The sequence below is a fragment of the Mya arenaria genome, chromosome 3 (genome assembly GCF_026914265.1).
Source record: "Mya arenaria isolate MELC-2E11 chromosome 3, ASM2691426v1".
Taxonomy (NCBI): domain Eukaryota; kingdom Metazoa; phylum Mollusca; class Bivalvia; order Myida; family Myidae; genus Mya; species Mya arenaria.
In genome coordinates, this window is record NC_069124.1 from 57041809 (window position 1) to 57060659 (window position 18851).

At 33.7% G+C, this 18851-nt stretch overlaps 1 protein-coding gene across 1 annotated transcript; it reads left to right on the forward strand.

The window, feature by feature from the left end:
• Nucleotides 1–548: 548 nt before the first annotated feature.
• LOC128228279 (uncharacterized) lies at nucleotides 549–14161 on the forward strand. Its single transcript, XM_052939496.1, has 5 exons — nucleotides 549–683; nucleotides 1045–1634; nucleotides 2107–2262; nucleotides 2723–3164; nucleotides 3906–14161. Exons 2-5 carry the CDS (start codon nucleotides 1095–1097, stop codon nucleotides 11537–11539), a joined length of 8772 nt encoding a protein of 2923 aa, XP_052795456.1. The 5' UTR covers nucleotides 549–683; nucleotides 1045–1094; the 3' UTR covers nucleotides 11540–14161.
• The last annotated feature ends 4690 nt before the right edge of the window (nucleotides 14162–18851 follow it).

Sequence of the window (18851 nt, forward strand, 5' to 3'; positions counted from 1 at the left end):
TGATCTCTTAAAGAAATTGCCATAGAAACAGCTGATTTGGGCATCAATGCCTTCAATCTAGTCATATAAGATAATCCAAAACGGAACAGGTTTCAATTGTTTGGTTGGAAAACTGCCGAAAATTCCTTTTTTCTTAAAGCGTATGTAACGCTTTTAACTATTTAACATCAAATTTGGAACGTAAATATGAACACTGCAATCTGCTCTTTTGTCAGCAGTCTTATATTATTTACGTCAAAAGTAGTTCATTCCCAGACAAAAAGAAAAGAAAAAAGAGTTGCCAAAACAATCAATCTGTGACAGTGCAGCTTTAAATGCATACATACCACTTGGTGTAATTTCGTTATCTTCGTATTATCGCCGACAAAATACGAAATGGCAGGAATCAGCCCATAAAGCTTGATAGAGTTTTGCTTATGTTTACCGGAAGGCGAAAATATGAAAAAAGCAAAGCGGCGGGACGAAAATATATCGGATTATAAAAATACGAAAAAAGGCAGAACTCAGTCACGATATAATGACGTTATTTCCTATTTAAAGCTGGTAGATTGTATTGCGCATGCACACGCCATGAGCATGTTATTAGCTGCGCAAAAGATACGATAGTGTCTTCCTTTTAGACGTGTTAAATAACTTCTTGGATTACGGATACAGATCGAACTTATATGCTCGGTATCTATACCGTATGTAAATTTAAATACTTTTTGTCAAATTGATCTATTTATCAAAGAGTTTATTTGATTAAAAAAAACATGTATTGCAATTTTAGAATAACAAAATGGCGGAACAAGTTTTGACATTTAATACATCAGTAGTATCCATTACATTGATAAAGTGCCAATTCAATTTAACAAAGTTCAACGTGTTCTCTAGTGTCAATAAAATTGTCAAATATCTTTAATCGTGTAAAGTTTTATGTGTTGCATTGCTTTTTAAACCTTACAAGAGTTCAACTATTTTGTTGAATATAAATCATAAACAGTGGGTATATATAGGTATCGATTTTTACAAACTCAATTCAAATGCAAAACATATTTTCATTAGAATGCAGCAAGATGACAACTAACGTTCACACCTGAACAACCAAGTTTAAGATGGCAGATTATAGAGACTTATGTCACACACCCGGAAGTCAAAAATGGCTCAAATGTTGGATGGCCGTTTACATAACCAGAGGAGGCATTTTGCCCTTTGTCCGGGAACAGATGACTGATCTTCATAAAGCATTCCTTGACATCATCGAGAAAGAGGGTTTGCATGCATGTAGCAGCTGTTGTATTCCTAATGTTTTAAATTGTCCTACAAGAGGGTTATGTTATGTGAAGAAAGGCCATTGTAATCTCCACAGTGCACCGGAGCTTATGTACAAGTTCTGTAAAGCGCATGATAGATTTAAGACCGAAATAGAAAAACAGAACCGCTTAAAACCATTCTGGACGAGCTCAAAAGCAGAGAAATGGTTTTCTTCTCCACTAGAGCTTGCCAAATGTTTTTTGCCGAAGGGTGAATACAGTGAAAAGGAATCTTTTGACGAACTGGACTTCAATGGATTGATTGCATTGATTATCAACTGTAAAACATTTGAGACCTTGTTTCAAGCCAAAATGTCTGACCAGACAAATATTTGTACTGAGGTTAGTTAAATATATGTAGTAATTGTATGACTGTATTTTCTGTGCATGTTATTATGTTTATACGGTATATTTACAGGTATAAGGAATTCTTTAACAGTTGAGTGTAGACGAACAATAACGGGGTTTAACAGGGGAAATCGGTAGAACTCAGATTGAAATTAAATTAAAAGCATTAGTTTAATATGTTAAGATCAGTAATGTTTATTCGAATTATCATCGAAATCATTTACAGAGTGCAATCCAGTAAAGGGCAAATGATTTCAAGAGCAAAACAGTTTATGACATAGCTATTGGATTGCTCTTAAGTAATAATTGGTATCCAGGTTGATCTAGCTATTACCATTTTGAAAGCTTATCTTTATGCAATGACAATACATATTTATATTTTGTATTTTTTAAAAACTTGTTCTTAAATATGTGTTCTCGTCACAATTAATTGTTTACTATCAGACTAGTGTATCTTTTGTTACAGGTCCGAGATCTAGTCAACAAAATCCGCCATTTTGAGAGAATCGATATACCAATTACGGACGTTGAACTTCAAGATACAATTGATAATATGATAAGGCTGCTCAGCGATCCAAAAGACCTTTGTAACAGAGAAGGGGTATTGCGTGGTCTTAAACAGGTAAGCGTTTATCAATAGACGGATTTTGTTTTATGTAAAGCAGGTATAATTTTATAACATTTTGCAATGTTTTGAAATGTAAAACCGCATGATATTCATTGTTCAAACAATCCGATGAATAACATAGTACAGTAAGAACAAAAGCAATCAATATTCTAAAATGAGGACATAAATATATTCTTATGTTGAATGAATTATTCGATATGTAAGAGTCATAGATGGTTTTAATCTGCGACCATGGTTGTTCATTATGGAGTAACGAAGATATTATGCTTATCTTTCAGCTGATACAATGTTTGTCAAATTTACCTCCTGTGTGTTTGCAAAACATCAACCGTAATGTGGTGCTATCTTTACTGCAGACATGTAAACTTGTAGTCATTGTTTGCTTTAATACATTAATAAGAGTTCCTTGTACCAAACTGTTAGTTTTATAATATTATTGATCGTTTTCGTTTAGCTTAAAGGGGACACACTGGTTATTTCAACTCAGGATGCTATAAAATGTCTTGAAGAAGCTTACAAGAGTATAGATGAAACAAATTCCAAGGCGTTAGAATATATTAAAAAAGACATTACAGAAAAGTTAGAGGCATTCAAAGACGAAGTTGAAAATATCACTGACAAAAGTTTAAGCAAAGTCCGAGAGGAACGGGGTACATCTATTGCAGCCATAGAAGAACAAAGAAAACAGGCGTTTGCAGACATAGAAAAACATTTAAAAGAGCAAGACGAACGGGATCAATTATCCAAGACGTCTTTTAAGGACCAAACTGATTCTTTAGAAGCATTTGCACATGTGCAAGAACATAAGCTAGAAAAAATAGCCAACGATATTGACCGGGAAACAAAAGAAGCACGTACCAGATCAATGTACCCATCAGAAGAACATTTACACAAAGGTATGAAATGCTACCTCTAAAGTAATTGTTAAATGCAATTTTCTTTTTTTACACCGAAACATATTTGAACAGATTTGTCCAATAATCCATCACGTCTTTGCCTTTTAAAGATACACTTTTACTCCCAAACAAGGTTTACAGCTATTAATGATATCGTTGTAATATTTCAAAAATGGGTGAACAGATGTCGAAAACAATGGTTCTTATGAAGGATACCGAGTTGAATTTGAAAGAAATGAGCATTAAACATGGTATTTCTACCTTATACAATTAAAGTAAACCACAGTAAATCTTTATGCATTCACCAATCATTCAATATTTTTGCGCTTTCCGTATTAAATACACGGTCATAATTTTATTAACAGTAAATAATATTTTCCATAAATGCATTATTTATTAAGTAGTTAATGGTATATCAGTCAAAATGTATGCTTGAAATACATGTATATGTATTGATTTTGAATAAGAGTGTCACTTTAACAAAGATTTAAAATATGCATTCGACTATTGTATTGATTACCTTTTTACTATATTCGGTAGAACTTAAGTTTAATTGATTGGACAAAATTGCGCAGTTGAGTATGTTCTATCAGTTCACTATGCAGGGAACACATTTCATTCAGGCGAACTTACATTTAGTTATCAATATACATTTTTTCTTTATAAATAATTGCGTTTTATCTATATCATAATTATTGTAGATACAAAGAGTTAGTATCAATGTTTTCATATACTTTCCAGAGTTTCAGTTGGAACTGATCAAATATCAAGAGAGAAAACATGGTTATCTTCAGCCAGTTGCCTTAGTTCCTGACATAAAAGTACCAATAGACTCCCTTTACGTAAACCCTGACGTTGCAATAATTCAAGATAACAAAGATAATAGTCATGAAGGCCATTCTGGAAACGAATCCATGAAAGTTGAATCTTTCAGAAATATGCTTTTCAAAAAAGGCGAGGCTTTTCGAATTGTTCATGTTATAGGTGAACCCGGAACAGGGAAAACTTCGTTCTGCTCAAAAATTGTTTCATCTTGGTGTAAAGCGCAAAGAAGTGTTTTCCCTCAGAAGAATAAAGACCCGATTGATTCATATGATTTGGACAACGTGACGACATTTTTGGATGAAGACACATTAAGTTATTTTGAGTTTTTATTTTGTATATCTTTAGGTTATGCCAGTGATGCCGAATGTGATATTACTGAAATTATATCAAGTCAAATAGTTTCAGAACTTCCTGGAAGAAACATATACAGCAGCGATGTAGTTGATACAATTCTTACTTCAAAACGAACACTTGTTTTAATGGATGCACTTGATGAATGGAATCACCCAGATTCATGTAGACGCCAAAAGACCATCATTCCTCATTACATAGAAGGTGAGAATCTGACAGTGTTGATCACTACACGTCCTTTGAAAGCTCCAATCACGTCGAAATTTAGTCCAGTCAGTAATCATAGACTTACTCTTAAAGGTATAAGTTCTGTATCAGTTAGAGCTTTAATTTATAACGTTACAAAACTTCTGAATACACCACATACAGAAAAAGCAAAAGACGCAAGTGAGTTTTTGGATATGATTTTTGAAGTGGAAATGTTTGATCATCTTTCAGTTCCACTCCTAGGTGTTTTTATTATTGCTCTTTGGCATGATGATAGATCTTTAACAGACTCAAGGTGTGAGATCTACGCTGAAATACTTGACATGCTTATCCTGAGAGAGCAAGAGAAATTGAATTCAAATCCGGATTTAAAGGGTCATATTGATAATCCAAAACTTGATAAGGTTTCTTGTTTAACAAATAAAAGCGGACTATCTTTAAATTTTGATACTCTTGAATCATTTACAAAGCTAGCATTTTACACATTGACTGATTTGAAACGGGATTCTGTGGTTAATTTCCCGGAAAATATTGTGGCCAAGTATTTAAGTAACACAGAGTGCAAACTTGCTCTGAAAATGGGAATAATTTCGTGCAATACACATGTCATTAATTTACGAAAGAAAGAAAAGAGATTTTATTTCGTGCACAAATCATTCCAAGAGTTTCTAGCAGCTCTCTTCATTGCATTTAATAGTGAAGATTCAAAAAGTGTTGATGAGATTGTTTCCATCTGTCATTCTGTAGAAGATATTTTAAGCTTCAGCGACATGTTTGTATTTTTATGCGGACTAAGCCCATTATCTTCATGCAAAATATTGGACAAGTTTAACACAATATTGAGGTCATTTCATTTTGATGTTGAATCGTTTGATATTGAAAATATCCAACGATTCGTTATAGATGGACACATTGAAGGCATAAAGTCTAACCACGTCGGCTTTTCATTGCCTCTACTCAACATATGTGTAGGAAAGTATATGACCGAGAAAGAAGAGAAAAATTTGATTGAGCTTATTGAGCGTAACAAACCAGAAATAGAGTATATAAGCATCTCTTGTATGGATAAGATAAGATACTTTGCCACCGAAGCAAGCTTACAACCTTCAAACGAGACAGAATATAAATCTCAGTCACTTATCACTATTGAAGGGCAACATTTAAAAGTTTTTGAACTAACTGATTATTACATAGGACCGGCTATTTGTCTTGACCTGTCTAAATGTTCAAATTTGGAAAGCATACACGTAGAAGGTATGCATCAATGCTGTTTGAAAATTAATTGCAAATTGGTCAAAAGGTTATCAGTGGATTCGAAGCTTCTTAGTACGTTTTCAGACACGCTATTTCAAGACTTGAATAATATTGAGACGTTTAGAGGAATTGGTGCATTGAAACAACATCTTAGATTTCTCGCTGAATTTTCGTCTGAACGTATGAAATGTATTGAACTAGAATCGATTGTCTTTGATGGTTGCATAGATCTTCAGTCTTCTGCTAACATTGAAACATTGAATATTATCAACTGTAGATCAACAGGATTTAAATTCAGTTCTTCAAACATTGTAAATTTTACTCTGAGAAACACTTGTTCTGAAATCACCAGAGATGCTTTGCTTTGTCTCAACAACAACTGTGAGAAATTAGAAACGTTTGGAGTCTTTGGCACAGATTTTGAACTTCTAACAGAGGCAGTAGTTATAATCAGAAGTGTAACATTAAAGCAGGTTGCAATAAATAATATAAAATTATGGCCTGAAACACTTAAAATCTCGTTCATTTGCGAAACTATAGAATCCCTGAGATTCGACCTGAGTCAAGTTGAAAAAATAGAATGTCTTAAGAACTCTCTTAATGTTCACGTTACTAATGACATCGGGAATGGATCTGCTGGAACGGCTCTTAATTATTTGTCAAACCAAGGACAATTGATCAATTCCTTATGTTTATATAGTGTAAGTAGAGTATGGATCGATCGTTTCATATCGATTCAATTGCCACAACTCAGGTATCTTCAAATACTTAATTGTTCTTCCGGATTTGACTTGCGTAGTTGCCGAAATCTTGAAGAGTGTGAAATTCACAGTAGCAGTCTTATATGTTTCCTCAATTTTGAAATTCTTAAAGAACTAAATATAATTGATTCTTTTATAGCAATGGAAGGAATCAACAAAGCAGCACCTGAGCTTAAGGCGCTACAAATTCAAAATTCTCGATTTTTACAGTTGGATCTAGGTATAAATAATATGTTTCAGTTCATTTCTACCACCCTCTCAAAAGTCGATTTAGATCGGGTGCAGTTAAACAACGGGTTAGATTTATCCAAGTGTGATTCTATAAGAGAATTAAGACTAAATGAAGTGTCATGCAAAGACATACGTATTGAGCCATTGCAATTGACGAAATGTTACATAGAAAATTGTCAGGAGTCTGTGGTCGTCCAAATGCTATCCGAACCCTTATTTAGTGCAAAAAAAATGGAAGAACTGATTATATCAAATAAAGAAATCCTTAATCTTAATACCGATATCTTTGGAAAATGGCCGTGTTTGATATCGTTAAAACTTAGAGGTCTTGCCGTCAAAGGATCAGTCAGTCTGTTACAATGTTGCAGCTTACACATTGTTGACCTTGACGATGTTTCTTTTCATGAGCTAAGAATCATTCAGTGTGAAGGTCTTTCAACCCTAATTGTGAACAATATACCGTCGAACATACTGCCTTACAGTCAAAACAAACGCTTGTGCTCTATTAGTATGCAAGTAGACACGAATTGTTTGAGGGAAATTCGTATTGAGAATATACAGTCATCGTCCTTACAGAGGCTGTTTGTTGAATTAGGAAACACATGTTTAAACACTATCCAAAAACTGTTCTTGTCAGGAATGTCATCGTTTGAATCCAGGACAATACACCACGCCACTATTAGTACAACAATAACATGTCCAAAGTTAAGAGAGTTCACTCTTTATTACTTTAATTCGAAAATGGACATTTTCATAGAAAACTGTTTTGGATTGTGTTTACTGAGCCTTAATCGAGTTTGTATCAATTCAGTGAAGTTCGAGGTTACGAGATTAAAACGGTGTTCACTTTCGGCGTGCTCTACACCAATTGTAAACTCAATAGTGAATGATGTTTTTCGTCACAACACATTGGACCTTGAGTATCTGTCTATCAGTGAATGTGATAAACTTGAACTGAACAATATGGCTGTTCTTTATGCGCCATTACAGGAATTGTATATTTCCTCAATGACATTAATTAACGGATCAATTATTTTTCATGGCCAAAACCTCAAGAACGTACACATGCATAATGTCAAAGGGAACATTCGCATTACAAATGCTTGCAATATAGATAGCTTATATCTTGTTAATACCGCTGTTTGTCTAGAAGGCGCAATACGAGCCCCCGTCAAAGTTACTGTATGTCATGCACCAAACCTGGATGTCTCTTCTATTCTCCCCTTTGGGCCAAATATTTTAAGTACTCTAATATTGAAGGGTTGCAGGATTTCATTTTCTGGAAAACATGTGTTAAATTGCCCTGCTCTTGAGTCAATCAGTATGACAGACGTAACAATACTGTCCGCTATTGTTTTCGAGGTGGAAATGTTACGCAATATTTCTTTGGAACAATGTAAAATTTTGCATTTTGAGTTGCTGGCCAATGAAAAACCTACAACATTTATCACTGAAAAATTAATCTGTAATTACATTGTTTTAAAAAAGGTTTTGCTCAAAGAATGTTCAGTGTCCAAAAGTAGTACATGTATCTTGTTTGAAGTTCTGCGTTGTTTGAAAATTGCAAGTCACACACTGACGTCACTTAAAATCCTGCCAATTGAACAGAAAGAAAAATGCAACTCATCCACGGTTAAAGATATATATGTTAGTCAACATAGTATTTCTGATATCTATATAGATCAACCGATCACTTTTGGTCGTGGTATGAGTCACCCGGACACAACTGGTGGGGATATCGAGCAGCTGATCACTATTGACCGTGCTATGAGGCACTCAGACACTATCGGTGTCGACGGCGATCAACCGATTACGATTGAACATGATATAAGTCACCGAGACACTATTATTAGCGATACCTACACACCGAATACTTTAACTAAAACGACCATTGTTTATAGCGGGACCAATCTACAGAGCATTGCTGTGGACGATTGGCTTGAAACAGACGTCATAATTGACTCGAATGAATTACATACATTTGAAATGATTGGTGTAAACGTTTCAGGTGAAATTAACATATGTTCTACGAGTCTAAAGTCTATGAAATTGACAAATGTCAAAATTAATGGCATTATAGACATACGTTGCCTCCCAGCGTTAACAAATCTTAACTTCAATAATGTAACGGCAGGTCAAATGCTTTTGAAAAGAGACCGAATTAACAATATTAACGTATTGAATTCTAACTATGCTATTATAACAGCTTTTGTACACCTTATTGCTCAAGGTCTTCCTGACACTGCGAATCGTACTGACATCAAAAGACAAATTGATGTACACACGAGCCCTAATATGTCTGAAATACGTTGTGAGACATTTCGTTGCGACGACCAATGGGGGAAAGTAACGTTCAAAAAAATAATAATTGTAGAACAGCTTACCTTAAATTTAAATGCGACTCATATTCTTTTGGATTGTGTGACCATTAATGGAAGTTTGATATTTTCTTCATGTCTAACGAAGATTTCTTTACAACAGGTGACCATTAGTGATACACTCGATATGCATATATGCGGTAATTTAAAATACCTATGTATTCATGACTGTGAGCTTGGAGAAACCATTCTATGTGAAGAAATGCCGCTGTATCATCTTTCACTTAATAGTATACGTGGAAAGCAAATACTAAGTTTGCAAACGAATTGTACAAATCTGCAAAATGTGATTTTGATAAACAACCAGATAAAGACGAATTGTTCATTTATGCTGCCAAATATACGGCAAATGTCAGTGGCACAAATGCATTTCGGAGGATCTTTTGAAGTTGTCCTTGGAACAGAGGTAAAACACGTAAGAGTCACTGATTCACACTTATGTAGCTTTTATTTGCAACCATCTCGTAAACAGTCGCAAAGTATCAGTACTCTAAATGACATAGATCTTTTCGAAAGTAGTGCGCCGAGAAAAGCCGATCAACTAGTTCGAGAAAATGAATGGTTTGAAATTGCAAATTCTACTATATGTGGAAATGTAACAATAATAAGCGACCATGTTAAATATTTGGAAATAAGTAAAACTGTACTCACTGGAATTTTAGATCTGAAAGAGTGCAAAAGCCTGACAGAACTTCATATGTTCATAGTCGAGGAGAATATTTTGCCTGGGTTTAAAATAGAAACTTTAAATTTGCTTGTACTTTCAATAAAGTTTGAAAATTGTGAGGTTTTATATAATGCCTTAAGGACTGTCTTACAAACAAACAATACAAGGATAATGCAAATTAATACAAATCATGCCAAAAAGAAACATTCATGCAAACATTGTAATACACACCTAAGTGTTAGTTTTCCCAATTTAGAGATCATACAACTGTCCTTGTTTAAATTCTGTGGAAAAATTGAATTAACCAAAACAACTTTAAAAGAAATTAACATTGTTGATTCGTATATATCTAATATAACATTAAGCACAGATCATGTCGAAACATGCTTAGTACAGGACGTGAACGAGGGGATTGTTTCCGGCATTTTATCATCCCTATCTAGAAATGCAGACAAACTTCAAAAACTCGTACTGAAACCCTACTTCAAATTTGAAGAAAATGAGAAATTAAAAATCATTGATAGCTTTAAATTAGTATGTCCTGCATTAGAATTGTTTGATTTTGCTGGAATACATTTAAATGGAAGCTGTTCGTTAGATGCAGAACATCTCACCGCGTTGAATATGAGATATGTTACAATTAAAGGTTGCTTTGATATACAACTGTGCAAGAATCTTAGAAATTTAACAATGATGTCGTGCGTTGTCGACAAGTTTTTAATGAATGCCTTCTGTCTTGAAAATTGTTCAGTCACTGAAAATACGTCAGAGGCAATAGTGGTTGGAGTTTTTAAGTCATTCAGAGACACAAATCTCGTCATGAAGATACTAAATGTGCTAAATCTCAATTTTATTCAAGTCAGCCTCGAAAACGTTGAAATCTTAAGTACAAGTCTTGAAAAAGTCTACCTCACTCACTTAAAATCAAGTGAAAGTATTTCTTTTGTTGTAAGCGATAAATTAGTTCACGTACAACTAATCGATGTTGAAGCTTCGAGTATTCATTTCGATTTAGTAACAACTCTCTGTGTAAGGGCGCCAACAGCTGGCTCATTGACCGATGATCCAAAGAAAGAAGTTTTCGATGCCTCTCCAGGAACAACATTGACACGTCTAATACTACAGAATGTAAATATTAGTGGCTGTATTGATCTGAAAGCTATAAAAGAATTACAAGTTATTTCTTTTTCTGCTGTCCGGTGCAGCGATATCGCATTGTGTCTCGAGAAGGTCAAAACATGTTATCTCTCTAAGGTTTCTCCACACGTAGCTAGGGCCATTGTCACCGAGTTAATTCGTGGAGCATGCAAAATTGAAAGCATTGAGACGAGGGAATGTGGTATTTCAAGGTGCTTACAAAGGGTAATAGACTGTTGGGTATCCTTGAAACGACCACTGATTAATATCATTAAAGAACAGGTATCTTACCGCAAAATATACGAACCACTGTCATACCTGCAGCTTGAAACAAAATGCTTTGAATCCAGATATGCGTTCACACTGATTCAGTCTTACCAGCTTCGAAAATGGAAATCGTTGCCTCTTGGCGAAGCGTGTATGTATGAGTGCACGTTTTTGCCGTTTTTACCACTACGTGATGATTTCAAATCTGGTAATTTCATTGGATTACCACATGTCCGTCTGAAGACCCCATGTATGATGAAATATATACCGTTTCTTTTTAAAAAGACAAGCATTTGATCTCATAATTATGTTTGTTCAAATGTTTGACAATAAAACAACTCAGTATTGTGATGATTTTATTGAAATTGGAAACATTCTAGTAAGTTCAAGACAGCAAAATGCACAAACATCATTGAATCAGTACTCAGAGGAAATACTCACAACGACAAAGTGTTGTTATTAATAAAAACTTAATCAGCGAAATTGATTTTTTTATAATAACCTGATCGTGCAAACACATATGGAATAAAACGCGTTCGATGAATGTTTCAATTGCCATTTATTAATTTACTGTGAGATCCATCTTTTGAAAATCGTCTCAGACTTGACATATTTATACTGTTGTATTTAATCTATGAATCTGTAAATTCAATGTTACTATTTTTGTTTTACTTTACACATTCTTATAAATATACTGTTTATTTATTAAACTAAGTCGACGGAACAATATTTATATGTTGCGATGCGCCTGCAAATTGTTAATCATTGACACTTTAATACAAGGTTTTATTAATTAAACTAACTACACGGTAGATGCACGGTTTACAGTTAATTTTAGGCTACTTGACTTGTCCCTGTATTTTCCATTGTTGTTTAAGTAGACGGTGCATGAATGTTTGCTGATAGTGTCTGCAATTTACTTTCACACGTTGATAATTGATATTGTTCAAATATTAAACTAAGTAGACGGTATATGAACGGGTGTTAATAGTATTTGCAATTTGTTAACTTTATCATTGTAAATAGTTACATTGAGTCTTTTTTCAATTGAACATTGTAGACGGAACCAGCACGAAAGTTAGTGGTATCTGCGATTGGATACCTTTATCCCTGTCAATAATTATATTGTTAAACTATTGATCTTAGTAGACGGTACATGAACGTATGTTAATGGTGTCTACAATTTCTTTACTTTACCCTTGTAAATAATACTTTTATTTCTTCGACTTGCTAGACGGTGACCTAACCTAAGATAATGGTGTCTGCTTTGTGTTTATTGTACACTTGTGATGACAATATAGTTCATAAATTGGACTTAGACGACATTATATAAACGTAACGTCTGCATATTTTTATTATTAACAGTTGTTTATGGTTCCATGCTTCATTCATTGATCTTAGTAGGCTGTAAATAGCCCTTAGTTCAGGGTGTCAACAATTTGTTTACCTATCCCTTGTTTATATTCATACTGTTTCTTTATTAATATGACTAGACGGTACCTGAACGTATGGTAAAAGTGTCTGCAATTTGTTTACTTTACACACGTTTATTGTTACATTGTTCCTTTATTGAACTAAGTAGACGGTACGTAAACGTGTGTTCATGGTGTCTGTAATTTGTTTACTTTACACATGTAAATCGTTATAATGTTTCTATATTTAGCTCAGTAGATGGTACATTAACGTATATTAATGGTGTCTACAATTTGTATACTTTTTATTAGTTCATTGTTATATAGTTTCTCTATTAAACTAAGTAGACGGTGCATAAACGTATGCTAATTATCGCTGCAATTTACTCACTTTACACATGCTTATTGTTAAATTGTATCTTTATTGAACTTAGTAGACGGTACATGAACGTATGTTAATGGTGTCTGCAAACTGTTTACTTTACACATGTTAATTGTTATATTGTTTCTGCATTAAACTCAGTAGATGGAACATTAACGTATGTTAATGATGTCTGCAATTTGCCGACTTTACACATGTTAATTGTCAAATTGTTTCGTTATCAAATTTAGTATACGGTACGAACACGTATTTTAATAGTGTCTGAAATTTGTTTACCTAGCAAATATTAATTGTGATATTGTTTCTTTATTGAACCTAGTAGATGTTACATAAACGTATGGTAATGGTGTCTGTAATTTGCTTACTTTACATACATTTGTTGTTATAATATTACTGTATTTAACTTACAGATGGTACATAAACGAATGTTTATGGTGTCTCTAGTTGGTTTGTTTTCGACATGTTTATTGTCATATTGTTCTTTTTATGAATTAAGTAGATGGTACATTTACGTTTGTTAATGGTGTCTGCAATTTGCGCACTTTACACATGTTAACTGTGATATTCTCTCTTTATTGAATATAGTACATGTTACACACACGTATGGTAATGGTGTCTGTAAATTGCTTTCTTTACATATGTTAATTGCTATATACTTCCTGTATTTAACTTAGAAGATGGTACATAAATGTATGTTAATGGCGTCTGCTGTTGGTTTAATTGAGTAGCTGGTATATCAACGTATTTTAATGGTGTCTGAAATGTCCATACTTTTTACATGTTAATTGTTAACTCTCTATAAAACTAAGTAGATGGTACATAAACGTATGTTAATGGTGTCTGCAATTCGCATAATTTACACATTTGAATTGTTATGTTTTTTTTTATTGTAGACGGTACATGAGCGTATGTTAATGGTGTCTGCAATTTGTTTACACATTGTAATACACGTATATTATTTATTGCATTGTTAATTTATTGAAATTAGTAGACGGTGCTTGAAAGTATTTAAATGGTGTTTGAAATTTGTTAATATTAATTGTATCTGCAATTTGTTTACTCTACACGTGTTAACAAAAATATAAATAAATGTATTGTTTATTCATTAGACGGTACGTGGACGTATGTGTGTGTTGTTTTGTATTATTTATCTACTTTATGCTAATGTTTTGCTGTACATTGTAAATACCTATAATATTCAATTAGTAAGTAAGTAGACGATACGTGAGCCTATGTTGATGGTGGCTGTTTTTTTACTTTTTATTAAGTTATAGTTTACATATTGAAATTAGTAGTTGATACATTAGCGTATGTTGATAATGTCTGCATTTTATAACATTTGTCATTTTACCCACATGTACACTGCTATAAATGACATTGAAGTGCTCGTTTGCGTCCGATATAGCCAGTTCCCTATATCGTCCAAATTTACTTTTTATGTCAATATCGAAGAAAACAGTTATAAAATACACTCAGAACGAATTGTCAACTATTTCTTGGTTGAGTACCCCCAGACACTCCTGCCAACATTTAAAATAGATAAATTTCGGTTCTGAGGGATTGACGAATGTCAAAAGGTTGTGGCCCTAAGTTACGCCTCCTCTTACGTAATTTCCTGGATCAACCCCTGCCACCGATGTGACATGTTCTATAAACATAGGTGTATATATTGGGGATATTTCTTAAGTCACCGTTCAATATTGAATTTCTGAACGAGTCTTCATAACTAGATACAACCGCACCTTATCTATCAAAAGCACTAGTTCCTTCTGTAATGATAGCTGTTATGACAAGTTCTTTGCCAGACTTCCTTTTGTTGTCAATATTTAGTTCTAAAATGAATTTCCAACGATTTAAGACCCAAGAGTGCGTCATATTACTATTCCAAAATAAACAGTAGCCCCGGTGATCTTATATGTCCAAAGCTTAAGTATTTTAGTACAGTAGCTTGCTTCAAGAAGTTTAATAGTGACAAATAATTAATTATTGAAAAATAATTGTATCCATTTAGGATTGGTACGGTTGGTATAGAAGTTCTGTACATGGACGTGTATTGAGAATGACAGCAAAATACGACACACACATAATATAAAGGATACATACTTCAATATCTTCATATATGTTAATTTAATAACAATTGAATAACCACAAAAATATATAGTTTTAATATACTGTTTAGAAGCAAAACAGCGTACTGAAATAAACAAAACGATCCGCATGGCAACCGTAAACGTTCCTCTTTTATTCCACTTGGATGTGGTGACATGGTGATTAGTTGACGCCAAGCACTCAACCACTTTATAACTTTGAAAGATTTGAAATGAAGACAGACTCTCATTTGTTGGACATACAATTATAAGCACTATTTTCCAAACAAAAGGGAAAAAAATGAAAATTAAGTTAATGATATCTATTTTCAAATAAATTTAAAAAAAACAACAACAAATAATTTGAAATTAATTTATTGATATCTATTTGAGTAATTATATTCTTTATTGACTCGAAAATCATAATCTTCCATTTAATGTCAAGCAAAAGGCGCAAACAATAGAATAACTCATATTATGCCATATGTTACAAATAGCATACATATATATTACACAAATGATTATTCAATTATTTTATAAACAAAACGTCTGACTTCATTTTCCAAAACACAGTACAAACGAACTTGAATTCTACATAGCGCATACAGCCTACACTGACTATCAAGAATTTCGTCTCGTGAAGCATCGTCGGATCCCCGGTACTTGATAACGCTCTTAGAAATTAAGAAATCTCCACAATGCAAAAGTTTGGAATACCAAAACACGACAATTTCAACCTATCGTGTTTTATTTCTGTACCATCAACATCTACAAAAATTCCTTATTGAATTGTCTGAAACATTTGGACACAAATCAAACGAATTTGCAATAAAATTCCGATACAACATCCCTTCACAAAATAAACAGAACTGTTTAATACACCGCTTCAAGTTTTTAAAAGGTAAAATGTTTGGCTATCCCCCTCCCCCCCTTATCATATGTGAAAGAGTTTTAAAGGAATATGAACCGAACGTGCTGACGGTGCTCATTTTAAGTGACGAAAACACCCATTATGTTTCGACTTACGTGGTGTTCCATTTAGTCATATCTGAAATACCAAAGGACATGCAAATGAATAATAACACTGTATTGAAATACTTAAACGTCAATGTACATGCTCCAATTACCACTGTCCTTGCAATATCCGTCCATGTCAGCGCCGGCTGGGTTCTGGCTAATAAGCTGCAGCACCTCACGGACTCCTTTTTTCTAAGGCACTCCAATATTTCGGTCGGCAACTTTGCCATAGTCACCCTGTATCTCTCTATTGGGATATATAGTATTTTGAGAATGGTTTTGTGTGATTATATGTTTTGTTATAAACTTCATTTTGAACGAACTCAGACCACTTAGACCACTTGTTTAATGCGCGCGCGCGCGAGAGAGAGAGAGATGGTTTATGTAAATGAATTTGTTGTCGCCAAGGTGGGCTAATCCTTAAAGTATTATGGGAGACAGGCATCCTACTGAACTTCCAATGGGAATTTGAGTTGCTGCAATTATTGCGCATCCGGGCTTGATGGACTGAAGCGGATCTTTCACCTGCGATATAAAATGTAGGGACTGATGGTAAAAGTGAATCCAAAATTTAATAAAAAAGCGGATCTTTCACCTGCGATATAAAATGTAGGGACTGATGGAAAAAGTGAGTCCAAAATTTAAAAAAATAAAATAAAATGTAGGGACTGTGCATAAATTGGTGTTCTTTTAAGCAACGTTTGAATTTTCTGAGTTTCGTAAATTGTACGTGTTTTACTTATTGCTTGCGCACTTGAAGGAAATAATTGTTCGAGATAATTAAGATGGTAACATATTGTGTTTGTATTTATATATAAATGTCAGCTTATGAATTGTTCTTTTATCCGTAAGGGACACCCAGCCAATTTCTTTAAGCAGATTGTTTATTGATACGGATCGTGTAAGAACGTAGTTTGAATTTCATCCTTTTCATTGTACAAAGAAATCTTGACGATGTTGGGATGATATTAGTGACATATTAGTGCCAAGACCCATCATTACTAGTGTTAAACCTAAATGCTTGTGGTGATCAGCAAATTGAGAAACACTTTTATCGAAAAGAAGTGTTGGATTATTTCTTTGATAATAGGTCATTGTAATAGTATATTTATCGATTTCTTATTTCGTGTATATCAAAAACTGTAATAAAATTAAAACAACGCATGCTCCAAAGCCAAGATAACGGTCGTGACTGGCGTAAATATGCTTTAAAATTTAAATGTTAAGATATAAAATCAAATATCTATTTGTATCGGTTCAAATATTATTGTTGTAAGGGCATACCATAGCTGCGATAAATTTACGACCGTTTCGGGAACAACCGTTTTGACCAAATCGAAAATGCCCATATCACCGCATTCGGAGGTCCTCGGCCATTTTTATCGAATACAACCTCGGATGTATGCCGGTACATCAGTTAAAGAAGTTCGTAAATTTTTTAATTATAGCAATAATTAAAAGTAGTGTTTTAGAGTTGTATTTATTGATCTAAGTTTAAATTGATTGTCAGTGAAGTGTATCATTGTAAACATAATTAAGATTTTCAAGAATTAAGTCATAAAGTTTAACTGCTAAATAAAACTACTACGCGATCTACTTGCAGCGGACTTAAAAGTACCTCTTTTTGAGTATGTAAACCATCCAAAAACACCCGAGGGTGTTTTCGATAAAAATGACCGGGATTCCGAATGATATCACCGGTGTAGAATCAATTCAACTCCTCGATTAAGTTTTGCGTCTAGGATAAAAGCTTTCGTGTGTGTAAAAGATGTGCCAGTACACTTTTACAATCGCCATCGCACTTTATTAAATTTAAAACAGGAATATCATTGATGCAAAGCATCAAAGGGCACCGTGAATTAGTAGTGTAAAGTTAACAAATTCGTTGGAAATGAAGGACAAACGAATAATATTTTTTTAAAACGTAACGGCTCAGTCAATGTTTAAAAAAATGCCGTTGGAACGTTACACTTAGAAGCGGACCGCGATGTATATTGTGATATCCGTATCATTCTTTCACCGGTTTCAATTATAAACACCACGTGACTAATCTCGTCCAGTCAATGTGTATATTGCGATACGTATATCTTATTTTACGCAATATTCAAGTAATTTCAGATACGTAAGCAATCCTCATGCATAAAGAATTTTCATTAACATGATATAAACGTTTTGTTATTAATCCGTTGTCATATTTAAGATTTTTATTACAGCTGAATGTTTTCTGACAGTATCATTTATTCATTGGTTGCAAACGATGAAACAAAACAAAAGCTATTCAAGGCTACATGGATCTGATATTTAGAGTAAAAATGGATCAAACTTGATGCACTATTAAAATACATAATATTATATTATACTTCTATTTTTGAGAGAATCAAGCATTGGCTTTAATTATTGTTAGATTTTCTTTGCATTATGTCTGTCATTGCCCGACATTGGGAAATTAAAGTATAGGCAAAGGTTAAAGCTGTAAAATATGAGTATCCGAGGAAAGCAAATATCGAGTTTGCGAAAGAATTGTAGGAATCTGCAATTGTGAATTCAATACACAACCAGACCAAGACAAACTGTTCATTTATGCTACCAAATGTACGGCAAATGTTAGTCGCACAAATGCATTTTGAAGGATGTGTTGATGCTGCCATTGCAAAAGAGGTCATGCACATAAGGATCACTTATACACACGTATATGATCTTCCCTTGCAACT